Source organism: Trachinotus anak, unplaced genomic scaffold (assembly GCF_046630095.1).
Source record: "Trachinotus anak isolate AG129_WGS33_773 ecotype Australia unplaced genomic scaffold, CSIRO_AGI_Tana_v1 ptg000042l, whole genome shotgun sequence".
Taxonomy (NCBI): domain Eukaryota; kingdom Metazoa; phylum Chordata; class Actinopteri; order Carangiformes; family Carangidae; genus Trachinotus; species Trachinotus anak.
This window is the reverse complement of record NW_027273893.1, coordinates 450,376-476,611: the sequence shown is the minus strand read 5'-3', so window position 1 is coordinate 476,611 and position 26,236 is coordinate 450,376. Positions and strand designations below refer to the sequence as shown.

At 40.5% G+C, this 26,236-nt stretch overlaps 1 protein-coding gene across 4 annotated transcripts in view; it reads right to left on the bottom strand.

Annotated features, from left to right (window-relative positions):
• The window catches only part of sh3gl3a (SH3-domain GRB2-like 3a), a 131,404-nt gene that overhangs the window by 93,078 nt on the left and 12,090 nt on the right, over window positions 1–26,236 (bottom strand). The window contains exons 2-11 of one of the 4 annotated variants that reach the window (XM_071472996.1): window positions 11,291–11,359; window positions 8,422–8,494; window positions 8,171–8,314; window positions 7,068–7,201; window positions 5,674–5,832; window positions 5,266–5,369; window positions 4,188–4,312; window positions 4,024–4,056; window positions 2,992–3,057; window positions 810–2,381 (exon numbers count right to left, since the gene is read on the bottom strand). The exons of 1 other annotated variant lie outside the window; for it this stretch is intronic. In XM_071472996.1, coding sequence (XP_071329097.1) covers window positions 2,179–2,381; window positions 2,992–3,057; window positions 4,024–4,056; window positions 4,188–4,312; window positions 5,266–5,369; window positions 5,674–5,832; window positions 7,068–7,201; window positions 8,171–8,314; window positions 8,422–8,494; window positions 11,291–11,359 — 1,110 coding nt within the window. In that variant the 3' untranslated portion in view covers window positions 810–2,178. Of the gene's footprint in view, window positions 1–809; window positions 2,382–2,991; window positions 3,058–4,023; window positions 4,057–4,187; window positions 4,313–5,265; window positions 5,370–5,673; window positions 5,833–7,067; window positions 7,202–8,170; window positions 8,347–8,421; window positions 8,495–11,290; window positions 11,360–26,236 lie in introns of those variants that run through there. 2 more of the 4 variants (XM_071472998.1, XM_071472997.1) reach the window with 2 other exon arrangements.

The window sequence follows — 26,236 nt, the reverse complement described above, 5'->3', positions numbered from 1 at the left end:
ATTAACTGCAGGCCTTCACTTATCTACAGCTTATCACTAATGAGACAGCTGGAATTTGTTTCACAGGTTAATGGGATCTTCTCTTCCACAGACTCTGTACACGTCTGATTTAACATGTGATACAACCGTTGCTCCAGTGGAAGTTACAATAATTGAGACAGTGGATTCCTCATGGAGCACAAAGAACATCTGTGATTCTATAAAGCTAAGTATCTACCAGTTTGCTTCACGCATACATGTGATATGGTAGTGATTCTAACCCACTGTGAGAAACAAAAAGTGCAACGCTGAGTAAGTGAAAAACAAAATGCTGGCAACAAAAAGGTACATGTCCATAAACATATGTGGTAGGTAGATTCTAAAGCTTCAGTGCAATACAGAAGTCATTTTAAAAAGCACTTTCATATGGTTTCAGTGTGACAAGACATTCATCCCTATCTGGTGCAGAGTGGGCGGCACAGTCCTCATATCATATCACAATCAGTCAGCATGTAAACAGAGAGAGAGAGAGAGGGACATTCAGAGAGATGGAGTTCACTTCAGTTCCTCACAGAACAGACAAATGTTCTGGTGACTCTTAAGAGCACAGCAGGCAAACAGGCAAAGTCAGTGAGGGAGGGGTAGACGTGAGCAGAGTTACAACACAAGACAGGGCGACCTGAAAGAGCATTAATATACATCACATACTGTCAGACACTGTGTGAGTTAGCTGTGATCACTGACCCACAGCTATGGCTTGTAATGTTGATAAAATCAGAAAAACACGTCTAAAATAAATAGCAACTGAGGAAGAGCCATCGAGCTAAAGCCAGGGTCCATCAATTGTTTTATTTCACATTTTAAAGGATCATTCTGTTGTTTTTTAATTTTGGTCTTTCTTTCTTTCTTAAAGTGGCATGTCTCATTGAAGTCACCAAACTAACTGCTGAGATCTGAGAGCGGGTGATGAAACAGCTGCAGCTCGAAACAAGTTGATGCTGTGACACCGAACCAGAGCAGTAAAGCTGCAGACTGTACAACCACAACAATGAGTGGAAAGATGCTACACTTAATAGCACTAAAGAGAAATGCAGAGGATAATTAGTGATCATTTTCTATGGCTTCATTGCTGCAAGCTACATCTTTCACATAAAACAAGTCATTTGACCAACTGTTGATATAAAACTTTTGATTAGTGCAGCTTTAAAACCTGTCTCATTGTCTGACTTCTTGTTTTCTTGATGCATTTGACTTGTTTTAAGCAAAGTCCCCATGTTCCTGAGCTCAGCAATGAACTGAGTACAACATGATGGCAAAACTTTACAAACATGGATGAAGTTGTATAACAGTGGAATTATCAGTGAACATCAGTGACATCAACTCACCACATCTTGTGTTTTTAAAGGGTCTGCTCCACCCACATTAAAACTAATCCTATTGTCTTAGTCACTTTTGGAGTTCTTTAGTTTCTTTCATTGTCTTGGTTCAATACTGTGAGCACCACAAATGAAATGAATTTGGGTGAACCAGCCCTTCAGACACAAACCTGATTTATCTAAGTTTGTACTTCATTATGTTGGTGAGTTAATATGTGCTCAGCCTGATGTGTGAGGTCTGTGGGAGCTCACCATGACAGGATCTATGATGCAAACACAAACCCACCAACATTTTCTGGAGAAACTATAGCACAAAATAATGGGATTGAACATTATCCTGGAATGTATACAATGTTCCTAATGTGACTATAATTACATAAAAGCACATCATTTGATTGTAGTGGTCTAACAATGCAGTCATGATATCCAATGGTGCACTGTGAGCAAAGGTGTGGAGCCTCAGTTGATGGTGAGTGGGGCAGGATGGATCACTCATCTGAGGCACTGACAGGATGGGTTCACCTCTGTCAGACCCAAAGGACACAAAGGGTCCAACCAGGAAGAGTCGCACTTAATGGCTTGGATTTTAGTTGGTTTCCGGTTCATAACTATTAACAGAAACAATCAGTGACATCTCATCTTATGTCGGAGTGGGACAAACCTACTACCTCTCTGGCTTGGCTTGAAAATCAGAAGACAGAAGATTTTTTTCAGCTACAGGCTGATCCGGCCCTGTATACTTCCAGGCCCGAGTGGAGCTGAGGACAGAGGCTGAGTGTGATGAGGCAGGAGGGAGTCTGTGGAGAACTCAAGGAGCCGCTCTTCACTGAGGCAGGGGAACGATGACCTCCACGTAGTTGATGGGGAAGAAGCCAGATTCACCGTTGATCATGCCCTCATACCAGTTCTCGTCTATCTGGTTGGTGAGGATGATGATGTCTCCCTCTTTAAAGCCCAGCTCGCCCTCGTTCTCAGGCTCAAAGTCATAGAGGGAGCGACAGCACGGCTGGTCCAACATCTCTGACTCTGCACCCAAACAAAGGAGGAGCTGATAAAATCATGGACTCATCATTTCACTCTTCCACATTAGATATAACTTCACGTTGTATGTTTCTGACATGTGTGATTAGTTTCATCATCAAGATTTCTCCAAATTATTTTTTAAGAAACTAGTTTCAATAAAAATGTCTGAAAACAGCCCAGTATGGTGTTTTTGTCATATAAGTGGACAAGGAGTAAACTCCATCCGAAGATGGCCATGAGCTGCAGTTAAAGGTCCAGAAAACCTAGTAAGAGGACCTTGATTGATGGAGTTTGCTTAGTTGTCAGTGCTCATAACACACACACACACACATATATGTTGTATCATCACCATGACAACTGTGCAAACTGTGCAAAATTCATCCACTGATGAAGACCCTGAGATCTAGCTGAAAATTCAGGAAAAACACTGTAAGTTTACATTAAGTTAAACTATAGTTTCTGTGATCATGAATGAACTTTACACTGAACTTCTGCTTCAAGAATATCGGATCATCAAAAGTGTTTCTGCCGATTAATCACTTTAGAACTGACACACGTGCACACACGCACGCACGCACGCACACACACACACTCGTCAGGACGCGTTACTCACGGTGAAGATTGCCATTGGTAGTGGGGCTCTCAGGCCATGACAGTGGGACAGAGGTGATATGATCAGCTGGGTGAGATGCAGATGGAGTTGAGACATGGCAACACAAAAACAAAAACAAACTCAGTACAGGATGAAGAAATGATCCCTGATGTGTCCTCATCACCTCCACCCTGTATGTTCATCAGCTGGTCTGACTTTGACCAGCAGAGGGCGCCAGTGTTTGTCAGATACTGGACAAAGACAGGATGTGATAGGGTGTTGTACCGCAGCTGCACTGACTGCACTTTAAAGCTCAGTGGTCAAACATTCAATCACATCATAACAAGTGAAAACATGCATAGGAGAAGCAGGTGGCAGGTCTATCAAAGTCCACCAACAAAACTACCGAGAGACCACAGAAGAATTATAAACCCCAACCGGTCTGTAGGTGAAGGACACAGCAAGTTTTCAGAGGGACGACAGACCTGTGAGCCTAAAGGGGCAAACTACATTTCTACTCATGGCTCTCTGACATTAGAGAGGAATTTATAGAACAGTGTTTGAGCCAGGATCATCTGGAAAGGGGTGAATTAAAGTTTTTCTAGGAGGAAAAAACATCACTGAGACACACTGAGAGTTACAAACAATAAAAAATAATACAAGAATTTCTGAGACATATGATTATGTTTGATTAAAAACTGAAACTATAAAAAACACAATAGACGTTGAGGACTTATCAGGGCACTTGTCTCTAGATTAGAGTGAGTTCCAGGCTTCCCGAGCACACAAACACACACAGCATGTTGGGTGCCCACAAATGTGCACACTCTTGAATCTTTACCTGTTGACTGATAACAGTTTGTTTTATGCTGACTGAGCCGTTGTTGCCATTAAAAACAAACAGGCAGCTCACAGTTAATGCATCGATGCTGAGTTTACATGTTATCCAGCTGCATCATATTGGATATCAGAGACATCGATGCTGCTGGAGCAGAGAACACATGATGCAACATAAAAGCCTTAGACCTCAACACTGTACAGAGGAATACCTACTTTTCCCATTGACTGTGTGGTTGATCTGGAAATCTGTAAGGGACAACAGAAAGAAAGTACAGACTACAACTCAAAGCAAACAATGAAGATGGTACTGACAGAGAAAACCACAGAGAAGAAAGGAGAACACGGATGGAGTGAAGACAGATATGTAGCAGCTGTACCGGTGGATTTGACTGAGGAGCTGTAGGACAGGCCGTTCTGCTCACTGTTGTCCAGAGTCTCCATGCTGCTCCTGATGGACTTTGGTCTGAACTCTCTCTTGGGCCGGCTGCTGGCTGTGGATATCCTGGGATGAAAAGATAGCAGATTAAGCAGATTTAGGATTTTGTTTTGGACATGGTGTGGTAAGTGGCTCCAGGAATTTCCAGTGTTTCATGAGGATAAAAAAATCATTTGATGCTGATGCTATCTGGATTGCAGTCACAGAATGTCCAACACAAGCATATGGTGGCTGTGGTTTGGGCTACATTAACTCACTAGGGGCCCAGAGGCAAAAATGAGTTGACAGCCCATGTTGAAGTCCTGTTTCTATGATTTGTTAGTGATTGATTGAAATATTTTCTATAACACTGAAATTAAATACAATATTGAGACCCCTTCAGTTTGTGCAGACTTTACTGTGTTGCAGATTCTATTGTAAAATCAGTCCGCACTCATAATGAAAACATGATTTAAGAAATGTTTGCAAATTTATTAAAAATCAAAAACTGAAATCTCTCATTCTCAAACATATTCAGACCCTTTCCTGTGGCTCCAAATTGGTGTCAGGTGCATCCTGTTTACTAATTACGCTAATTCTCCTTGATAGGGGTCAACTGATATGTTTACCAATTACTAGTAATCAAGGAGACAATAACTGATGAAGCACATTTAGTCTGATTTACAGAAATGTTGTGTTTGCTTCTGAGCATAAATGTAATAGTTTTTACAATAGTTCATAAACATGTATTAAATGGACTGTAAGAACACTTTGGTGGTAGCTGAGTGAATTTTACAGATGTGGTCACTGAGTGAATTTTGTGTCACAGCCCAGTTCACATTAACAGCTTTTGTTATTATGCATAGTTTTGAAAAAGAGAGAGAACAGTGACAGCACCGTGCACACGCAGCACACCACGGTCTCTAAATATACTGCTCACAGACCTGCTGTCACTGGGACCACCACGCTGAGAGGAGGCTGTAAATCTTCTCTCACAGAGGATCAGCCCTGCAAAGAGAAGCATGTGATCAGCTCCTCACCTCTTCTGCAGCTTCCCACTGAGCACCTCCAGGATCTCACTCGACTGCCGGTGGTACTCCAAGGCCGCCTCGATCAGCGCCGACAGCTGGCTCACCTGCTCCACCTGTTGGCCATGCCCCCAACACACACACGCACACACACACACACACACACACACAAACACACAAACACACGCACGCATACACACACACACACACACACACACACACACACACACACAATTACCCTCTAGATAAGTGACATACTTGTTAAACTATAATCTGGGGGAGAAATTCAAAGATTAAAAAAAATCTAGATTACAGTGATGATTTCACTTCACAAATACTGTATGTTAGTATATTCATGTTTTCCCAGACATTCACACATCTCTTCTGTTTAATCCTCCCTGTTGTTCCCTCCTCTCTCACATCGTTCTCCAGGAAGTTGAACATGCTCCTCTCAGCCAGCTCTTTGCTCTCCTCAAACTTCTCCACAGCCTGCTGGATCTCCTCGTCCGGGATCTTCCCCTGACGCTTCTTCTTGTAGTCGAAGTCTAACCGGCGGCCCTCCAGCTTCTTCAGGTGGTGCTGCAAACACAAGCAGGAACACACACACACACACCAGGAACTTGTCACTTGAACTTGTGTTTTTTTTAGTTTTTTTTTTAGTATGTCTAAACACTTCTTCAGCAGTTACACTGAATATACAGTGTGACCTGTATGTCCTGACATAACAATAATAAACAGTACAAACTCACACATCCTGCACTTTGTTGTTTATTCTCAATTGTTTTGAAATGTATACATTGTGAAACATTAGTTCATATCCTGTTTATTCATTCTTTTTTCTAAATGTGTCTTTTCTCTGTGTATTATAAACCACAGAGGTCACATAATGATTAGGTATTGATTCGAAAACATTTTATGCATTTTCATCAGACAAAATCCAATGTCACAATATTGGTGTTTGTCCCCAAAATGTAGCAAAGGTGTTGCATTCTGAGGCTGACGTTGAGATTGTGGACTGAACCAGAAACAAACCGTTCTTTCATGGAGCACGAAGCCAACACTGACCTGTTTGGTGTGGCTCAATCAAACTCTGCTGAGGACGAAACACTCGCAGAGACTCAGTCTTGGTTTAGTTGTTTCCAGGTGAACTGTGCTGTGGTTTGTCTTTTAGTGTGAAATCAAAGCAGTTTGACATAGTAGATATGTTTTACTGTTAAACTTTGATTGTTGTTGTGTTTTGTCAGCGAGTTAAACTGAGCTGTCTACTGACTTGTTAATGTCAAAGCACTTCCTGGTATCAATGCTCTGTGTCAGTTTCAGGCGCCAGAATCAGTACAGCGGAGAAAACACTGGATCAGTACATCCCCAGTACATGGATCAGTACGTCCCCAGTACAGGTAACCCAGGTAACAAGTATGAAAAGTAGTTGATAGACAAAACTATCCAGCTGTATATGAGGAGACTTTAAATAATTGTACGTTTAGTTGATGTTACTTGATACGGAGTATGTTTATGATGTGACAGCCAGCTAAAACACAATGAATGCATTCTATAGATGAGATGAAGGTGATGCATGTTCATTCTGGCCTCATGGCAGATTTCAAACAGTGTTGTAATTGTGCTGCAGAGATCTTGGCACACCCTCAAGTGTTGTTAAATTTCCCCTGTGTCGCAAACACTGTCAGCATCATCACATATCACAATCAGTCATCTCTTACAGTTTGTCTAACCGGCCAATCACATGTCCACACATGACACCCTTGTGTTTCACCTTATATCATTTTAATGACAGGTTACATGCTGCTGTAAAGTACCGTGATCTCTTTGAGGTCCTTGTCCTGTAGATTTTGCAGAGGGTCAATAAAGTTTTGTTTGACATTTATGTCCAAGGAGTCCTTCACGTCTGCCATCTGCCTCATGGCCTCACCCATATCCACCAGAGCACTGCCTGCAGGACAGAGAAGACCACAGCACACTGTTTACCTGTGGTCCTGCAACAGAGAAATCCTGGTTTAACAGCTGAGTATCTATGACACTGTTCTTATCCTTCAAAAGGTGATTCCAGGTCCACTACAGTTTTCAGTATAGAAATAGCTCAATTGTTATTTTAATCACTTGCTAAAATATTTCAGAACTGTCAAATCTGCTTTTATCAATACTGGATTTAATGTCATATATATATATATATATATATATATATATATATATATATATATACACATACATACACACACACACACACACACACACACACACACACATATATATATATATATATATATATAGACTAAATAAAGTAATGTGATTATATATTACAAAAAACATAAATTACAACAATATAATTATATTATAAACCACTATATTGACAAATTACATTTTGGTCATTGCCCAGGCCTGATAAATGTTCTGTTACTCTGTTGGGTTTAAAAAGAGAAGCTGCTCTGTTGTATGATTGAACTAGTGAAGTGGAAATGTAGATTAAACTGGACAAAAACAGGCAAACATGCTCTGAAGTTCAGAGTCTCCATTAACAGAAAATTAAAACAAGATCAGACCAGAAAAGAAGGAGGCTTCTCACTGACTGATGGAACATGTATGAAAAGGGAATAAAGAGGAAGAATAAGAGAAAAGGAGGACAAAGGCCTGTTTCTAGAATAAGCCTGTTCCAAAGAGACAGGTTCTCAAGTAACATCATTATCATCATGGTGGGAAGTGACAAATACCAGTATGCATCACTCAAGTATTTTTGGTTTCCAGCAAACTGCTTTATTTCTAATAATGAAAGTCATCATAAGCTATCATGACGCTGTGACATGTTTTCTACCTGCCTGCTGTGCATTCATCCTTGATTATCTGTAATCAGGAAACCTGCCTCTCTGCAGCTATCTGAGAATTTCTGACAAATGAGAACTGGTACCAAAGACAGAGTCCTCTCCCAGTTCATGACCGTAGCGCAGCATGCAGTCTCCCAGCAGGCCTTCAGTCTGAGGGTAGCCCGTGGTCTTCACCTGCCCTCGGATCTTCGACACTGTGTTCAGCATGTTCAGTTTGGCTCGAGAGGCTATGGAGAAAAACCATGAATATAACACAGTACTGCTGATTATTGGATACATTATTGGATTCCTATAACAAACTAAAATATGATCCATCTTTTTTTTTTTTTTTTACCTGGATTAGGCTGGAGGTACTCTGTTGTTTTGGACAAGAGGTCAAACACTGACTTGTTGGTCACCTCGATTTTCTGTTGGGAGTGAGACAAGAACATAAAACAGATGTTATAGTTATGTTTGTCTGAAAGATACAGTATTTAAAACACTAAATTCAGTTAATGATTTAAATCCTGAACGCAATGTGGATAAAGATAATTATGCAAGATAAAAAAATATGTGTTACTATACTATTTAACTTTATCTTTTTAAAACTTTTTAATGCCAGTTTAAAAAAAACAGACACTTGAACATCAGTTTCATGCAGAATAATTACAGAGTTTCTAAAGTGGTCACTAACATTTACCTTTGAAAATGTTTAATGAATAATTAATGCATATAAAAAAATTAAAAAAATATTTCATAATGCACTGTTCGATTACATTTATACAATTTCTTCTTTGGCAAATATTATCATAATATTTTGTTATTGAAAGCATTTCATCATACATTTCATAACCTACTATTTCATTTAAATGGACTCCTTCGTAACCAGTTGGAATCAACAACTAAAAAAAGTCTGTAGTGATAGCACAATTCAGTCTCCACATATTCAAGCATGAAGAATATTCAGAACACAAATTGAAATTAAGAAAACATCTGAACATCAATTTCTCTCTGGAAAAAAATAAACAGAATAAATCTTATTTATTAAGTTGTGTTGTGTGTATTTGCAGCGTTTTTTTATATTTGGTTGTGTTGTGTGTATTTGCAGCGTGTTTGGTCTGTAGAGAGTTCAACATGCATCTTAGATCTCCTACTATGTTTACATGAGTAAGTGACAGACCAGACTGTAAGACTACTCAGATTTTATTCTAAATCATTTAAGTATTTGTGCTTTGAAATCTTTCTTGTATCTACAGATTGACACTCAAGTTTGTTCCAGGTTTGTCTGTTCAAAACAGAAAACTGAGATTATCTGAGGTTTCGGTAAAAGTTTTCCTTGAGGCCTCGCAGGTAAATCCTATTCATTTTCATATGAGATTCTTGTTCAAAAACTTTAGGCTGTAATGAGCATTTCAACATGACCTCAAACCTCCTGGAGGACACCAGACCTGGTCGAGATCAGGCACAAACTTCAGATATTTTCATTAAGTCTGTATACATGGATACAGTTGATCAAATCAATTACCCAAATTGTTATTAAGTTATTATTATGATTATAAATTGTTGAACAATTTCATGAATAATCTGACAGTTGCATGTTAACATCTACTGTACATACTATGGTTAGCCTGTGGAAAACAGCTAACCTGGCTCTGTCCAAATTTCATAAACAAATCTAACAGCATTTGCAAAGTTCACTGATGAACACACTCTATCTTGCTTGTTTAAGTAATCCATACACAAACAAAAATGTCCACACAACAATGGCTGTGTTGGAAGTACTTCTTAATGAACAACCCTCGGTGCAGCGTTTGTCCTCATTTCCCATAGTCTTGTCATCATATTGAGGTTGCCGGGTTTGGTACAGCCGGAGACACAGCTCAGCAGTGCTGGGTGTATGGACAAACTGTTGTTTGTCAAGAAATAGTTCCAGCAAACTCTCATTTTCTGTTTGTGTACAAATGAAACAAAAAAGATGAAGAGCTTCGGAGGTGTTCAGTTGGTATTTTTGAGCTCCCTATTTACCCACTCCCAGTCATTATGCTAAGATGTTCTCACCACATCCTGACTCCAGCTCCACATTTACCACCTGCGCTGTACCTGGATCAGAATTTTCCAGTGTGACTCTAACCAGTTTGGGCAAATATTGTAACAGCCTGTATGTCAAGTCTCAGATTTTACCTGTAAGACCTACATCATCATCTGTGATGTGAAAACATCTGTCCACAAGGTCAAAAAAGTAGGGCTGTCAAATGAGGAATTTTTTCTTAACTGCGATTAATCGCTGAATTTCAATAGTTAATAGCCATTAATCTCATGTTTTATCACATGATTAAATTCTATTATTTTGCATTTCAGAACTATTTCTCTTGCTTGACAAACCACAACCATCAATCTGTCTGAACTAGAAGCTAACGTTAGCATGTCTGACGTGTAATTATGAAAATGTCTGATCATTTATTTTATCCGTAGACGAGCTCTGGGTAAGTTATATTTTTATTTACCAACTGATTCGATCTTCACCAACGATGATTCAGATGTTGGATTTAAACACTTTAGGTCTCCAGACACGCCCCTTTATGCAGACTGGAACCCCCCCTTTTACTCCCATAGACATGACTTGCCATGAAGTATCTTGCTCCGCCATGTAAAATCTTTGTAGGAAGTGTCTGTGGCAGCTTGACAACAAGTAAGAGTGAGTCAAAGGGTCAAAATAGTAGCAGCCAAAGATTCTAGAGCGCTACATTCAAGAATCTTTGGCTGCAGTGACGGTGTAAAATAAAGAATCTTTGGCTGCACTCAATTAAGACTTTAAATAAAAAAAACCAAAAATGTTATGCTCGGTCCTCAATCTAAACGCCTTAATGCTGACAGACCTACAAAAGACTAAGTGCACCTCCTGGTCATAGCTCAGTAATGAAATCCTAGCACACGTTTCTCCAGCGTGACTCCAACTGCAGTGGTATACAAACTGCAGATAATGTTGAACCACTGCAGTCGGCAGCTAAGATAACTATGCTAGCAAGCAGTGCTAGAGCTGAGAGCAGCAACGCAGGGAGCAGATACTAGTTGTGTGGCACTCCACTCCATCGGCCCTCTCTATTTCCTTCAAAGTGAGTGTTGTAGTGGTGAGTTTAACACAGGATGTCAGCACCACCAAGTATAAAACTATAGATCACCATAAGACACATTTACTCAGGAGCAGACACCTGTCCTGAACTCACCCTCTCCATCTCCATGAAGTCTTCATCCAGCTTCGTCCCCTCGGCCCCACTGATCTTTTCACTGAGCAGCTGCAGAGAGAGCAGAGAGAGAGTCGTGGAGGACTTCAGAGACAAAGGGAGAGGAAGAGGGTAGAGGGAGAAGTAAGCACTGACCTAAAAGCTCATGAGATGTGTAAGTGTCTTGTTGCTTTGGTAACACTTGGTGAAGGATGTTGTGTGGTTCATAATCGCAGGAAATTTATTTACCTATTTTCCAACACTGGTGTTATTCTCCACATTTTGGCCATTTTTACAGTTAATTATGAAAACAGTTAACTCTTCAACTTCACATCTGGAGATAATATGACAAATCTAATTAACTACCTTAAATGGAGGCATCTGAAGATGCCTGCTGAGTATGTTTCACTCAGGTCGGTACAACCCCACAACACGACAATCTCACGAGGTCCAGAAACATAAACAGCTTCTTCTACTTGAATAAGAGTACTTGAAAAATCTGTTATTTAATGATTGTGTTATTTATTGCCTGCAGATTATACAACTTATATATATTTAAAATAAAGTTTAATGACCATTTGGAAAAGAGGCGAAAGCAGATACGTCCAGAGGCTGCTTCCAGTCTGGATATTGTCAACAGTTCAGACCCTGGATCGTGTGTTTAAAAAAGCGGGATTCTGTAACTGGGTCTGAGTGCTGCAGAAATCTAGGTGATGCCTCCTGTAGAGACAAACACAGAGCACCGCAGCTGATGATGTTAAGCTAATGTGCTGCTCATACTGCTGGACAACCCAAACAGGAGTAACCATGTAGTTCACAGAATCAACAATCACAACTCAATGCAATACATTCTTGAAAATATCTTATTATATCCAAAAGGTTTGATGAACAAGTCATGAAAGGAGGTAGGGAAGGAAGGAAGGAAGGACGGACATACTAACAATGAGGTTTATAAGCTTTTCAGAGAGCAGTTGTGTTCTGTTGAAACATGGCAGTCCACTCTTCCTCTGAGAGCACTTCAGTAAACTCGCTGCAGGTTAAATATAGAGCAGACAGTGATGATGATGGGTGCTCCACCAAAGACACAGCCCAGCTAAAGGCAGACAAACTAGCAGCTCCGCTAAAAGCACAACATTTAACAGGAAGCTACAAAGTGGGAGAACCTGGAGACCAGAATAGAGAAGGGACTTGAGTCCTCATGGCTGCTGTTGTGTGGATAGTCAGCAGGAACAGTACCATCAAATCTGCAATATTAGGATTAATATAGCTGAAGTCTTGATATTGGCAGACAGCTTTAAATACATGATTGCAGTTAACCCTCACCTCAGGACAGTGTATGAGAAAGTGGTCTCAGACTTTTGGACACCCCTGTACATAAAAAATAGAAATAAGAAAAGCAGAAATTCTGACTCACAGTAGGAAAAGCACACATGTTACGAATAATAATAAAGGTAGCTTTGATCTGTTTCAGTGTCCCTGTAAGTCATGACAGTGTGAGAGTGAGTCAGCATGAACTTTTTTTTACTGTTGTTACATAATGTTTCTGTGAAAAAGGCTTATTGCAGGAAATCCTTACAACAGGTTTATGAGATATTCATAACACTCACTTCCTACTTTATATCAAGTGTCCTCTCCTTCCCATTTTCATGGTGAGTTTCTGGTTTTGTGTGAACTACAGGACTGACAGACTGCGTGGAGTGCTTTATTTATTTCCATAAAACTGTACTCAAAGATGAATAGTACCACTCACATGAAAACTGATGTGATTGCTAAATAGCCCAACCTAGCCTGAAATACAAATATATATATGGCATGCCTAGCTAAGAAATTTAAATTTACATTACATTTCTTCATTTGGCAGACACTCTAATCCAAAGCAACTTACAAGTGGATAGTAAAGTTCAGTGCAGTGGGAAACCCGTGTAAGTGTTTAGTACTTCATCTGTTCAGTAAATGCAAGCAGATGGTATAAGGAAGTTCACCAAAAGTGCACAGTGAATGCTACTTAGACGTGTTAGGTTTAGGTTTGTCATTTCTCTCTCTGAGCAACACAGAGAGACTGATGCACACTTTATAAGTAACATCCTAGACTATTGCAACACTACCAAAGAATACAATAAATCAGCTACAATTAATTCAAAACTCTGCTGCACGAGTGCTGAAGGACAGCACAGATTACGCCTATTTTAAAATTGTTACACTGGTTACCTGTTTTTGTGTTGCTTTTAAAAGTCTTTTATTAGTTTATAAGGCACTACATGGTTTCGCACCAGACTATCTAACGGAGATGATTTCGGTTTTGAACCAGGGAGGCCTCTCAGATCCTCTGGTTCTTATCTTTTAGCTGTTCCACAAAGCAGAACAAAAACATTTGGTGATGCTGCTTTCAGCCATCATGCTCCAAGCTGCTGGAACAGCCTTCCAGAGGATGTGAGAGGAGCTGAAAATACTGATATTTTTAAATGTAAACTTAAAACCCACCTTTTCAGTCTGGCTTTTATGTAGAGTTTTATAATTTGATGGATTTTGTATCCTTAATTTTTATAATTTTTGATTTTAGCATTTTACTTTTACTTTTATTTTCATCATCATTATTTATTTTATAAAATTGTATTTGATCACATTTTACTATTATATTCAAATTGAGTTATTTTAAGGTAATGTTTTATATTGCTTTACTTCTATTTCATCTTTTAGTATTTACCCTTACCTATTTACCTTAGGGCTTAATGGGTTAAGCGATGGGAAAATGTGATTCCTGATGAGTGTGCTTCTCTTTGGCCAATGAACTGAATGAATGTCAGTTTATCCTGTTTGAGACAGACAGGAGGCAGCAGCGCAGCGAGTGTTTGAGAGCCCAGAGCACGATAACATCGCTGGCAGGGTGCTGACACACTGAGTCTATCAAAGCTCACTGGATTCCGTCATCAGTCGTGTTCCCCCTTCCCAAAGCCTCTCATCAATCCTCTCCTGATGATTACAGGCCCATTTCACTTGTAGTTAATCACTCGAGAGGAAAATCAAAACCCACATTATCAACTCCTGTAAGCAGGTCCTGGACCCACCATAGTTTTTTCATGGCTCTGTAGGAGCCACAGACAATGCCACTGTAACACATGTAAACTTTCTGTATGTGCATCTGGAGGGTTATAAAACACATGCACAAGTATTTGCATATTTCTCTTCTGCATTTCATACAATCCACCCACTGATCCTGGCTGACAGACTGAAAGAGCAGTTTTGACAGGTCTCAAAACTAAGACTGCAAAGGGTCAGAGTAGGAAGCATCATGTCAGAAATGCATTTGATCTCTATTGGCACACCACAGGTCAGTGCACTGTCACCCTTGCTATATATTTTATACACTGACAGTTGTAGCAGATACTCCGGACACAACATCACTAAGTTTGAGGATGACACCGCCCTGGTCAGCCTGTTGGAGCAGGATGAAGCCTAATATGGTCCAATTTCTAAATGTCTCTGTCAACTGGAGGCCTCACGTTTGAGTCTGAATCTTTTTGACTCTAGATGTCTCCACAACCTATCTTATCTAGGATCTGAGGGGAGAAGAATGAGGTGCTGACAGATCACAAATTATCCTGGGATCAATGTGCAGATGATTTTATAGGAAGGGCCAACAGTGCAAGAGTCTTCTTAGAGAGCTAAACTTCTTAAACTTTGATGATAAAATCACATCATAAATATCCTTTGATATTCTATTGTATACTGGTACATTACAAAATCACTCTCAAGAACAACTGGGAAATCATGGGGGAGCAGCAGGCTAACCGGTAGAACTTGTACCTGACCAGGCTGACCAGACAAGGTCCAAATGGATACATCCCATCCACTTTCACTGGACATCCCGCCACAATACTGACACACAAGCTGCCTGAAGTTGTCTTTCTTGCACAGTTGAGGGGCCCCAAGAAAGAGCTTTAAAGACCAGCTCAAGAAGCAGCTTTCACTACCCAGCATCCATCATCACTCATGGCACCAAGAAGCAAATGAAAGAAAAGGCTGTCATTGCCACATCAGCACAGCCAGCCTCAAGTCTGAAGCTGCCAGATGAGTAGCTGCTGAAGACAAGAGGAAAAGATGGAAGGAGTGGGTTGCACCTCAGACACCACCGTAGCCCAGAGCTTCCCTTCTCCCCAGTGTGTAAACCTTCAAGTCTGCAAAAGACAGACCATCCTCCCTTGAACAAGCCAACAACACATTTTAAGAATTAACAATATTAAACATTGATTATTAATGTTTAATGAACATGAAAAAATACCCATTATTCCCTGTAAGTTAGCATTTAAAATGCACTCGACTCACAAAAACTGCCCTACTTCAAGGCTCAGCTTTAACCAGCTCACAGAGACATCAGTTAAATATTCAAATATTAAAATAAAATATTAAAAGTCACTTGAGAAAACACACTGGTTTTACATATTCAGCAGCATCAGTTGCTTAGTCTTAGTTTATTTTACCTCTGCCACAGAGGTTTTGATTTCAGTCGTGTCTACTTGTTAGTGTGTCAGAAGTAGAAGAAAAGAGAAGAATCCATTACATGTTGGTCCAGACTAGGTTACAGGGATCCAGAAATCTTTAACCACTGCAAGATATTTTCATCAATTTCTCAGTAAATAATGTTTGGATCTTGAAGGATTGTCCGGCCTTGGTGGAGGTATGAGCTCTCCTGAGTGCCATTCTAGTTCACGTTACATTTCACTGAGGAAAATGGAAGGAAGTTTATTAACATTGAGCAAAGTAAGTGATCCAGTAATAGGAGAACTGTAGTCAGTTGCATCAGTAGGTGTGAAAGTCAACATTAACCGCTGTAAACACATCATTTCACAATAACTTTGACAGGCCACTCATTCAGCTAACCTGGCCAATCCCATCAGAGAGCCCCCTGCCCCCCTGTTGTGTGTACAGTCTGTGTCTGCTTTCAGGTGGAGGAGAGTTGAAAGGACCAAGTAGGTCAGAGTCTGGGTAAAATTAGCAGCGGGGGGGGGGGGTCAATTGGATGTCAATTTCAATTTGTAAAGAAACAAGTGATAAGACAAGTGATAATTGGTTCAGTCTGTGTTTCTCTCAACCTATTCATCACTGTGTCCTGAGTTAGACCCATGAAGAAGGGTGGGGGGCTAAAAGAACTTTAATCTGACACTGAAGTTGAATAATATCAACTTGCAAAAACACTTTATCAAAGGGAAAAGCAATTTGAATGTTTTTTTTAATACGATGATTGGTTTTGCTAAAGACTGCAGCTTGTCACACAGTGAAATGTGTGTCTTCAAAAGAGTTGCATGGTGTTAGATTAAGTGTGGGGGGTGGGGCAGTGCTCACTGGGACACTGTGTTCCAGGGCCAGATGCATTGGTACAAGCTGCTGCAGCAGGTGACAGCTGGGGCAGCAAATAACTGGTGATGGCCCTGTTTTTAATCCACGCTGACGCCATCTAATCTACACATTAGAACTGCAATTATCCTCAGCAGTGAACTGAGAGAGAGTACAGGGCTCAGTAGTCACTCTGAACATAAGACATTGTGATCAACAGGGGCTTTGGCATGAAGGGGCTCTCCAGAGAGCCACGCTCTTCAGCGTCAGGATGTTAGCTTTTGTTTTAAGTCACAGATCAAAGACGCTAACGGCATTGTACTTTCATTTACAGTCGTTTCTTTGATTGTGCGACTGTGTTGACTGATTTGTGAGTTCCTTCTTCCTGCACTGTGAACACAGGTCTTTACAGTGGGGTTGCTTATTTCCTTCTTTGTGGAGAGCACACGTGTGTACACACACACACACACAGCACAAGCAGCACAATATCAGTCTTTTCGCTCACACTGCTTGGTTGTGTGTGAAATGAAATGAGGTGGGACTCAGCAGCAGAGCAGACTGAGCAAAATGACAATATTTGAAAAACTATCACATATTGTGGGAAATATCGTGATATTGTACATTATTGAATTTTGGCCCAAGCCTAGTCTAAACAGACACAATGACATGAGGACCAGCAGCCAAACAATAACACAGTAACAAGAGTAAACAGTAGTGAACATTTCCAAATTTTCTATAGTATAGATAACAGATGCTTATGTTACAATGGAACAACGATCTGATCTTAGCGCTAACTATCTCTACCTGTTAATACAAGAACAAGGTATTTCTTCCCTTCCATTTCTTCTACACAGATCATCAGCTGGCAACCATACTGACATTTTACCTGGGACATGAAACCTTAGCCTCAGTTTTTTGACATTTCAACATGTATGTAGCTGTCACATGTTAAAAGGAGTCATCAGGAGTCACAGTTTTTAACCAACTCACAGCGTTAACCTCACTTCAGTTAGATGATGGAAATGTGCAATCCTGCTTTCATTAGAAATTAAAAACGAAGACTCTCCAGTGTTAAATCTGCCACTGTTGCCACTAAAAACTGCACATGTGCCAAACGCAGCAGTCAGATCATCTGACATGTTCATAACAAACCCCCAGGTGAGTCACACACACGACAGTGAACCTCTGACTGAAACTGTGTTCAGCCTCCGTCACAGTTTACAGACTTACTTCCCAGTTTAACTTTCACCTCCTGAACTTACAGTGATGTTTCACACACACTCTTCCTGTCCAGTGGGGAACACTAACCGACATTAGTGATGTGCTCAGGAAATAAATGGGTTCAGATAATCTGTATAAACTGATGGTTTGTTTGCAACCTGCCTGATCACCTGACTGCTCATGTTTCTCGCCCTGTCCCACATCACAGTCATTACTTTGGTGTTTACAATGTTATCATCACCAATAAATGCTTAAAACTATGAGCCAAATTGTAACAAATCAGAATTATTCATGTAAATACACAGCAGTGAGTGTGAAACAAGTTACATTCAAGACTTTAAGACCTCTTAAGGCCATTAATTATTTCCTTCTGGATTTATTTGATAATTATGTAATTATGACAGTCATCACGATGTTGGTACTGAACACATACTGAAGGTCATGGTTAAAAAATATTAAGTCTATCAGCTTAAATGACTGTTATGATTTGAAGACAGCTGAGTTGGGATAATTCCTTCCTGACGGTGATATAATGGGATCCACCAGAAAGAGACGTCTCACTTTGTTCATACGAACTAAAGAAACACTCAGTTCATTTGAGGTTGTGCAGTGTTCTTACAGAGCGGAGCTTCTTCCCTCACAAAGCGTGTAGACAGTGAGTTTTATTTAGGCCTGACGTCAGGTTCCTGACTGAACTGATGTTAGTCAGTGAGAGCTGGTGTGAGAGCTACGCTCAGCAGAACCTGTGAATCTTTACAGCCTCAGTGTCTGAACTCAGTCAGCTACCACTGAACCCAAAACATATTTCACTGTCACTTGCTAATTTTCACTGGCTTATGTAGCAGGATGATTGGTTTGTAGGCAGGTCATGTGTCCTGCTCTCAGCTCAGCCAGCAGCTCACAGCAGGACTGTGCTGGAGAGTCGAGCACCTGATTTGGCCACTTCATCATAACTGTTTTTTTTTTGGTTTGTTTTTTTTAATTAATCTCAGAGACTGCTTGGGCTTGAGCTTGAAGTTTGTAATTCACACACGGTGCTCCTGAATACATTTTACACACATCTATTTTTAGTCACAGATGCAAGTGAAATGCTTGATGAAGGATATGAAGGAGAATGCGAGTCCCAGAATTACTCGCAGAGTAAATTAATTTATTAACATTCAACTGAAAACGACTACAATTAACTGTGTGTACATAGGAGTTATACCTGTGAGCTCTTTCAGCTTTGAGGGGCCCAAAAACTGGACGCCACGAGTTTAAATGGCTGTTTGAGGGTTAAGACTTGGTTTTAAGCTGAGAATTAGGTCTAGGTTGGGTTAGTATCAGGGTTAGTCATTTATTTGTCATGTTTAAGGTTTGGGTAAGAGATGAGGAGTTAGGGAACGCATTACAATACAATACAATACAATACAATACAATACAATACAATACAATACAATGGGTGTCCTCACAACTATAGAAAAACCAATGTGAGAGCTAACAAAACATGAGGTTTCTGACCTCATGGAAGAGAAACTCTGACACTGGAAAAAACTAAACCTACACATGAAAATCAAATGAGTGGACAATAGTTTCTCAACTATTAACATCCAAAAGAAACTTGTGGAAAAATGATTCAGTGCATAGACTCTAAGAGACACAGACAGTCATTTCAAGTCTAACACTGCTTTGGTTTATGGTGTTTTAGTGAATTTGATATTAATTCATTTTGTGTTTCAGTGCTGGTGGTGTGAAGTAGAACGAACAGTGTTATTTCAGGAAAGTTTTATGATTGTGATAATACTGTTTACCAAGACCTTTGGACTGCAATTATCATCCAGCCCATCCTTAGTTTCTCCCTTTGTGTTTTACCGTGATAACAAATACAAATCAACCCATAGATCAGAGCTACTGACAGACTGCTGACGGTTCACAGCCTTGTACAGTTAATGTGGTTTTATCAGTAGAAGTTTCAGTAAAAGCAGAAGCAGCAGATCAGAGGCCTGGATACACACACATCAAAAACTATGTGTGTGTGTTCAAGTTACCTGGAGCATGAAAATGAAGAATTAATCAAATCGCAAAAAAATGCTCTCATTAAGAAGAAATCTAATTTCCAAAGTTAATAGTGAGATAAAGTCATTATATCCAGAAAGACTCATTAAACAGTTTGATTCATACTGGAAGAAGTGAAAACTTCTTAACCTCATGGAAGAGATCTGACTTTAAATTTCAAGCTTAATAAGAAAGGATGACTCTACAGACAGTGAGGTTAATTCAATTACTCAGGTTTTGCAGGGTGGTAATATTGGTTTACACTAATTAATGAAATGAAGAGAAAATTATTAGCACAGGCTTCAACCTCAGCCTCATAGTGTGGTGGGAAATCAGTCAAGACAAGTTATGAAGCATTTCATGTTTGCTGGACTGTGTGTCTGCATGGTACAGACGGACAACCACAATGAAAGAATGCTGAAGGTCATAATGAAGTGACAAACTGTTCAGTCACTCAGAGTCAGTCTGTCACAGGTCACACTTTCCCCTCTGCTAAGATATGCTGTTGATAGGCGAGAAAATCACATTAAGTCAAACCACATGAGAACCACCACCTTCAAAACAATGTGGCATCTCTCGAGGAGCTGAATCACTGGCCTACGCTCACATACACAGGAATTCTGTTTGTGTGTGTTAGTGGAACCATGTTGTTTAACTGTGCTATTGAGGAGGCAAAGAGGAGGGGACAGAACAGCACTTACTATACTTTGTAATGCAATCAGACAGAGGTGTGTGGTGGATAACAGAATCCACTAACATGTAATTATTATTTATTATTTCTAAAACTTGACAGAAGAATCAGACGTTTACCGACCTGAGGTGCTTACTATAGGACTGACCTATCACCTTCCTATTGTGTTGAGCAGGGGTCTGTTCAGTATTTTTAAATGGTTTTATGGTACAGGTCTGTTTTTTTGAAGTTATCTTGATATTTGATTACTCCTCACTGCTTGTGGATGGAAATATTAAAGTGAATGAATATCCTTTTTTTTCCATTTCCAAAGGGCAAAACCATTTTTGGACATTCGTAAACACAGCAACTAAACTTCAAGCTCCTGAGTTTCCCATGGCAGCAGCTGAGTGACAGCATTTAGCCTATGAATATGGATACAGGTTAGCTATCAGCCTGTAGTCATTTAAGCCATTTGTCTCTTTACACATTCATCATTTGGGAGGATATATTGTCCTTTTTAGTTTTTTATTCTACTCAGAAAGTGAAAGCTAGTTAGCATAGCTTGCTAATGTTTATAAGAGTTGTGAAGACGAGGGGCTGGTGGTTTTTTTCTATTCTGTGTTATTTCTTTAGACAATATCTTCAGTTATACTGAACAGAGTAACATAAAAAATATAACAGTTACTGGTCAATGTAGGTAATCAGTAGGTTTATGTTGTGGCCACTGGTTTTAATTATTTCAACTTAGTTTCTGCGAGGTCATGTTTTGACCATCAGTTTCTCTTCTTGGTGAACGAGTCTAAACGCTACACTGCCCTGTACCACAGCCCCCACTGTCATGGAGAAGAGGCCAGTCAGATGCTTAGATGCATCACTACCAGAAACATATTCCTTGTCCCAGTTGAGAAGCCAATCGGTCGAGGCAGATGGCCACCTACCCGGAGCCCGGTTCTGCCTGAGGTGGGAATTGTTGGGTCTCTTTCTCTCCAATACTTTATAGAGAAGGTCTTGACCTCCTCCAATTGGAAAGTGCCTTGAGATAACTTCTGTTGTGATTTGGCGCTATATAAATAAATAAACTTGAAACTTGAAACTTGAGAAGGAAACACGGTGCAACAACAACAGCGCCAACCTGAACAACCACACAGCTGGTTCTTTCCAGCCCTGTGATACGACCCATAACAGTGTCTGCTTAAATAGTGTCCCTACAGCGGTAGGTGTATGGGATCTTGGTTGTCATGGTTACAACAATAAACATGCATGTATCAAGAGCAGTATAGCTACCTTCATCACCATGGTTACTATAATAACAGTCATGGTCTTTTACTTGGCTGTACTGCAACAGTGGGGCCAGTCCTGTAACCTGGAAGGTACCTGACTGACTGACTGACTGACCGACCGACTGACTGTCCGATTGACTGACTGACTGTCCAACGGACTGACTGATCAACCGACCAACCAACCGATTGACTGATTGGCTGGCTGACTGACTGACTGATTGATTGACTGACTGACTTTTCAATTGACTGACTGACCAATTGATGCAGCAACTGACTGTCTGACTGATTGACTGACTGACTGGCTGACTGACTGGCTGATTGACTGACTGACTGATTGACTGACTGACTGACTTTTCAATTGACTGACTGACCAATTGATGCAGCAACTGACTGTCTGACTGATTGACTGACTGGCATACTTACTGGCTGACTGACTGGCTGTCTGACTGATTGATTGATTGACTGGCTGACTGGCTGACTGACTGGCTGGCTGGCTGGCTGGCCTGCACAGTCAAACTGGCCAGCAGGTGGACCAGGACAGATCCTGCTCTTGTTTGTGGCAGGTGCGTGTTCCAGGACTTCACTGACCCGAGCTCTGTCACTGTAATTTATCTTCTACCAGCTACAGGACGTCTAAGATTCTAACCATCACATACACATGTGTCAGTTCTGCATTTCAATGCTACACTAACGAACACAAAATCTTTGCCTCCCACGTGCCACTGGAACAAAACCTGTTGTGTCTCATACTTGACATCAGTCTTTGGCTGGGGGACACTGAGAGAGGAGCCTTTCATTCAGCATTGACTGCACACACAGTTATCTTCCCAACAACACTGTCAGTGTGTATGTGCTGCAGCTTTCACACTCTGTGTGTGTGTGTGTGTGTGTGTGTGTGTGTGTGTGTGAACGCGTGTGTGTGTAAGAAGGTACTCAGGCTTGTTGCGCCGTGGGTGGAACTTCAGTCTGTTCATGTGTTCAAGTTTCAGTATCAGCAGGAAGGAAGAGGCAGCAGGCGCTCCAGCAGACAGACGTCTCTAACCCATACACTAGTGCTCTGTTTCAAAGCTGCTGTCAGCTGGTATAGGAGAATCATCTCATAAACTGTGAGTGAGTGAACAATCAACCAGGTTTGATTTGTACAGAAAGTTTCTGAGATTATTAAAATTGTCTCCTGAAAACAATTAGAGGATTTGCAAGAAAATGACTTGATCTTTTCTCGGGGAAAAAAACCCCGTCATGACATTATTGGATTAATCCTCCATCATGTCTGGGTTGAACCTGTCATTCCAGTTAATTGCCTCATTAGAGGTCTGTCCAGAGCAGGGATACACTTGTTCGTTACCATCAGTGCAGCTGTCATTAGTTGTTGAGCCCTGGCCAGAACTAATATAACTATTAAATTATTATTCCTTCAGTCAGGCTGCATGGTGTGAGTGGGATAAGAAATCATTGTGACAGCTGACAATCTAGTGTGTGATACGTCTCATATTTCATTGTCATATTTTTTTTTACTACCAAGTTTTTCTGTTGTATAATCAGAGAGTTCAACTGAAAAACAATCACTGCACAAGAAGAATGTAAACCTGGTTACACCACTGAAATCATCACTGATATTAAAGTATAGTACTGATACAAATAACATCAGCATTTGTGCTACAAATCTCTTAAATTTGCTTTTTTAAACAAGACCAAGTTCAAAACCTGGTATATGTTAGGTCCACATACAGTCAGTGTATGAAACTGAGGACGTAGTGAGGATGAAGACTGCTGTAGAACCTCCTCTCTGTGCTCACATCCACAGCAGCTGAATTTTACAGTAAAGGTGATCTCATTGACATGTATTTCTGTTTCTGTTGTTTGAAACAGAGACAGAACCGTGGTCCACTGAGACGATGTGTTAACCAGCAGTCACTTCAAGCTGCTGCTAAAATCCTGACTTTATGTGTCGTCTGACACCAAACACATCAGTTAAAGACACAGACTGTGACTTCAGATGGATTCACTGTAAAATGATCACTCAGACAATATCTTTCTTATTTTCTCTCACACACAGAGCACAGCCTCTGTCTGATGCTCACTGAACAGAGCAGACACAGAGAGAGAGAGAGAGAGAGAGAGAGAGAGAGAGAGAGAGAGAGAGAGAGAGAGAGAGAGAGAGAGAGAGGAGGGTTGTACTGGAGACTGTCCCCTAAGGTTCGTCCAGAAAGTTGATCGTTTTGTTGCTACGTTGGCAAAACTGCAGACTGTAAATGTCTAATAGAAACTGTTTGTGCCATTTCAGTTTGACAGAGCAACAGCCAATAGGAAAACTCCAACTTCACAACCTGGCGTTTGGCTGAGCAGTGGTGAAGATATAATCAGTCAGTCAGCCAGTCAGCCAGGGACACTTGTGATTACAGGGTTGGCCACACTGTTGCAGTCCAGCCAATGATTGTGAATAATTGTGACGAAGATTTGAAGTGAACAGCAGTTTTTACAGTGAAAAAATAAACTTGTTGCTGCTCCCACAGATAGACAAACTATGTAAAGGCAACACTGTTCCTAAATAACAGTCGGGTCCCAAAATATAGAAAGTGGTCTCAGACTTTTGGATGGTTTGGGTGGTGTGGTCTCAGACTTTTGTACTCGTTGTATCTTTGGCCTTTCTATATGGACATTTCTTGTTATTTATCAGCTCAGTCATTCCAGTTCCTCCAAACTCTGTTTAGGTTAATCTACACAGTTATACAGACTTTAGTAACTAAAACATACAGTATGTAATCTTCTTTTACAGACTAAGGCAGATAAATTTTGGGTGATCGGATCAATGTCAAAAACCCCGAAGCTGCAACCTGAAATAACCTAAGCATGACAACATATGAAGTAGGGTTGCACATCTCTCTGTGATAAACGATTCAATATGAATCTAGATACACAGGTTACGATTCGATTCAAAAATGATATCCTTTTATTACAGACTGATTCGATACGAATCGATTCCATACAGTGTGAGAACGATAACCGGGTTACAGGCTGGAGTCAGTTATAGTTTAACCCGCTGACACAGTGAAGGTCATTCATCTATAAAATAATAAGGTGGTTGTTGTGAGCGGATGACAGGTGGTGACCTGCAGTCAGGATGAGACACTGCTGCTCACACATCACAGAAACTATCACACAGAAGCTCAATGACTTAAATTAAAATACCTGAAGAAACTGTGATGGAGGAAGTTATGAAAAATCATATTGGTGTCTTAGTGAATCCAGTTATGTGGCGAATATATCGATTAAAAACAGTTACATTCCTGAAAAAAGTGTAAGAAGTGACAAATAAATGCGGAAAAAAAACACAAAATGAATGAACCTTGATGTGTGTAGAAGAAAACTCGCCTTTGTGTTTATTCACTTTTCACACTAACTTGTTCTCGTCCTGACGACGCTGGCAGTAACCTAGCAACCATGCTCGTTCACGAGACACAGCGGGACCGCGGATAGAGTGCACGTACACAGTGTGACGTCACTCAGAGAAAAAAGACTTTTCTGAGCTTTGAAAAACTTTTACACAGATTAAAACCCCATGGATTAAAAATATACATTAGAAAGATTGATATTGGGCTGTGTGCACAGCTGGAGGTGTCCTGTTAACAGTTTTACAGGCCTCTCTTTTACTATCGCCGTCTATGGGAAAATGCTTTTTGGGCCGCAGGGGGATTTTTCGCTGTAATACCACGAGTGGCCACTGGAAACAGCTGCTGCGAGGCTGAGCGGCGGCACTGTGTCCAGGTCTTATAATACATCCATGGTCGTCCCTTGTTTATCACTCATGCTAATACCAGCTAGGCAGCTACGGCGTTTCGCGGGCAGCCTCAGCTCTCGCGTTGTTTTAGAGACCTGGCGCGTGTGTAATGCCGCCAACCGATTCAAAGTCTCGCGATACCCGATCCATGACTCTATAACCGATTCTTCTAGGAATTCATTGATAATTCGTATCGATTGAGGAGGCTGCTACCGATGCAGCCGTATCTCTCACTTGTTGAACCGAATATCCGGTCGCATCGGTTTATCGTTCACAACCCTAATATGAATAAATATGTACTGTTGCTGACACATTGAAACAATAGGTCCAGCCTAGATACTGTTGCACAGGTTATTGGAATGTTTTGGAAATTTCATTATTTGAACAGAAAACAGGATATATGAGGAAATCCAGGAAAAAGTTAATGCATATTTTTTTGCACAAAACTGTCTTTGGAAAAAAAAGTGACAACCACCAGATTAGCCTCAGTGCTTCACAGACTGAGAGGAGAGCTAAACCTGGAGGTCCCGATTCAGAACTGTTAAGCTATATGCCTACTGATATGAGACTGAAAATGAGATGAAGTTATCAGTAAGATTCTGATGTAATGCTATCACAAAACGTTCACAAAC